Source organism: Talpa europaea (genome assembly GCF_964194135.1).
Source record: "Talpa europaea genome assembly, chromosome: 1".
In the NCBI taxonomy this organism is placed as follows: Eukaryota; Metazoa; Chordata; class Mammalia; order Eulipotyphla; family Talpidae; genus Talpa; species Talpa europaea.
Window position 1 is genome coordinate 109,928,213 of NC_140073.1, and position 2,856 is coordinate 109,931,068.

The following is a 2,856-nucleotide window of genomic DNA, read 5'->3' on the forward strand; positions in this document are numbered from 1 at the left end:
GCGGCGGGCCGCCCGGGTCACGGGGGCGCGCGGGGGAGGGCGGGCAGCCTGGACCCGAGGTCAGGAACCCTAGCGGACTGGAGCGGGGCCTGGGGGCGGGCGAGGAGAAAGGAGCCTCTGAGAGCCCGGGAGGCCCGGCGGGCGGGGGAGGCGTTCTTCCCCGGGTCTGGGCTAGCGGCCCCGGGCTAGGAAGGCGCCGGACGGCCTCGCCAGGCGGGAGGGCGGGGCGGGGCGGGGAGGCAAGTCTGAGCAACTCGCTCGGAGCGCGAGAGGCCGGGGCTCAGGTCGGAAACGCGGCCTCGGAGGGTGGCCTGCGGCAAGAAGCCTCTTCGGAGAGGTGCCCGTGGAGCCAGAAGACGCTCCGGGTTCCCAGCCGCTCGGTGGGCGCGGAGGGGGCCGGGCCCGGGGCGCGCGTGGTGGCCGCCACCTCCGGGCGGGGTGGGGGGCGTCAGCCGCCGGGCCGGAGGGACCCTCTGGCTCTGGGGGCCTGCGCGGACGAGAACTGGTCTCTGCTCGCTCAGTCTCTGGCGCCGGCTCCCCGGGGTTAGAAAATCGTCCCCGCGCTCACCGGGGCTCCCCCGCCGCCGTGGTGGTGGTGGTGGTGGTGGTGCGGCTGCGGGGTCTGCGTGGGGTGCAGCAGCGGCGCGGCGGCCTGCAGGTGCGAGGCGGAGCCGGAGGCCTGGTGGTACCAGGGGTAGTTGCCCAGGAAAGCCGAGGCCGCGCTGCTGGGGCTGGAGCCCGAGCTGCCCGCGCCGCTGCCGCCGCTGCCCGGGCCGCCGCCCCCCATGCGCGCGGGCGCGCCGAAGTCCCAGGAAGCCGGCGCCGAGACCGGCGGCGACGCGCAGGGTGGCGAGGCGCTGGCCCCGGGGTGCTGCTCCGAGGGGATCTCACCGCTTTTCCACATCTTCTTGAACTTGGAGCGGCGGTTCTGGAACCAGATTTTGACCTTTGTGGAAAAGAACCTAAGCGTTAGCGGAGGGACCGCGGCGCGGGGCCGGGGCGCGGAGCGGGCGCAGACCGGACGCACGCGAGAGGCGGGCTCCGAGCACCCCGGGCTGGTAAGCCGGTCACGTGCCGGGCCGCAGAGGCGCCGAGGGATCCCGCTCCGCGGGGAAGTAAGCTCAAAAAGCCCGAGGCTGCTGGTGACAGTGAGAGGGGGTCCGGCGGGCCAGCCATTTTACCCGCTTAATCAGAAGCGCGCGCAAAGACAACGTGGTACCGATTTCTGCCCACCCCGGTTCTTTCCTTCCCTCACAGAGAGTCAGTTCCTGGAGCACTTCAGCTTCAGGCCTAGGTATTTAGGCCGCCCAAGGCACGAACCTCTCCTTAAAGATACCTCCGAAATACTTTAAGCATACTGTCCTGAACCCGCCTGCTTCCAAGCCAGCACCCCACTCCGTCTCCCCTGCCACCCAGACCGCTGGGCCCTCACCTGAGTCTGGGTGAGGCCCAGCGAAGCCGCCAACTCGGCTCTTTCGGGCAGTGCCAAATACTGAGTCTTTTGGAAACGCCGCTGAAGAGCCGCCAGCTGAAAACTGGAGTAGATGGTGCGGGGTTTGCGGACTTTCTTTGGCTTTCCGTTCACTATCCGGATTTCAGGCTCCAGGTCCTCTTTCTCTGCAATGAAACGGAATCGTGAGCATCGCGCAACCTGGGGTGCCCAAGAGCTCCCGCCAGCCGCCGGGAGGGCCGCGTGGGGGGCTTGGCCTGAACCCGGAGGCGGGTTCCTGGAGACTGCGCAGCGCTCAGGCGCATCTTCGCGCGCACCGACCCGCGCGGCACCGAACTCCGGCGCGGGACCCTCCAGGTAAGGGGAAGAAAGGCGCCTACCGGAGAGAAGGGCGAGCAGGTGCCAAAGAAATGGGGTTACCATGAGGCCTGCACCTTGAGCCCGCTCGATCCCGGAGACCACCCCGTCCGCCCGCTGAGCACCTGGGCAGTCCCCGATGCCCCTCCGCAGATTGGAGGGTTGAGCGGGGCGAAGGGCGCGGGGCGGGCGGGGAGTAGGCAGCAGAAGGCCAGGACTCGGAACAGGTCTCCGCCCCAAACATTTTTATCCCACCCATCGTGGTAACTCGACCGACTTGGCACGCAGGACGCCAGCGTTGTGCATACCAGGTTCGTTGTTGGCCGGGGACGCACTGGTTCCGTAGGGCGCGTAGGAGGTGTAGGCGGCCGTGTAGCCCAGGTCGTAGCCGCTCTTGGCAGAATAGGGGACGTTGTTGAGGCCGCCGGCGTGGTACTGGTAGGAACCCATGTGCGCGTAGGGCGAGCCCCCACCGCCGCCGCCGCCCGCCGGGTGCTGCTGGTTGGTGTAGTAGCTGCTGTCGGTCGCTGTGGACACCGGGAGGGTGGGCGATTCCTGGGGCTTGTGGAGGCTGCTGCCGCTGCTGCCCCCGGAGCCAGCGCCGCCGCCGCTCGGGGGCTGCTGGTGCTGGTGGTAAGTGCTGGAGGCCGTGATCTGGGTCGAGTGCATATCAGCCACCAGACTGTCAAAGACTCCAGTCATCCTGGCCCGGGACGGGAAAGAGCCGGGGTGGCGGGCGCGAGGGGGAAGCGAGGCGCCTCCTCCGTCTCTCCCAGTGCCCTCCAGCAGCCAATGTAATTACGGGGGGCGGGGGAGGAAAACAAGAAATGTGGCAACGGTCTAGGCAACTCCTCCTCCGGGGGAGGCGATCACCGTGCACCGCTCGGGACCGCCGCGGCCGGCCGCATCCTCTCTCCGCCTCTCCGCCTGCTCGGCTGCTCGCCGGCGCGGGCGCGGGCGCGGGCGGGGGCGCGCGGTGGCGGGGGCAGGGGTGGCGGGGCCGGGCCGGGCCGGGGCGCCGGGAGGCGGGAGCAGGTGAGCGGCCCGAG

At 70.1% G+C, this 2,856-nt stretch overlaps 1 protein-coding gene across 1 annotated transcript; it reads right to left on the bottom strand.

The window, feature by feature from the left end:
• Positions 1-544: 544 nt before the first annotated feature.
• Positions 545-2,509, bottom strand: DLX2 (distal-less homeobox 2; the record flags this gene model as incomplete). Its single annotated transcript, XM_084247975.1, has 3 exons — positions 545-946; positions 1,433-1,617; positions 2,116-2,509. 3 exons carry the CDS (start codon positions 2,507-2,509, stop codon positions 545-547), a joined length of 981 nt encoding a protein of 326 aa, XP_084104101.1.
• Positions 2,510-2,856: the final 347 nt, after the last annotated feature.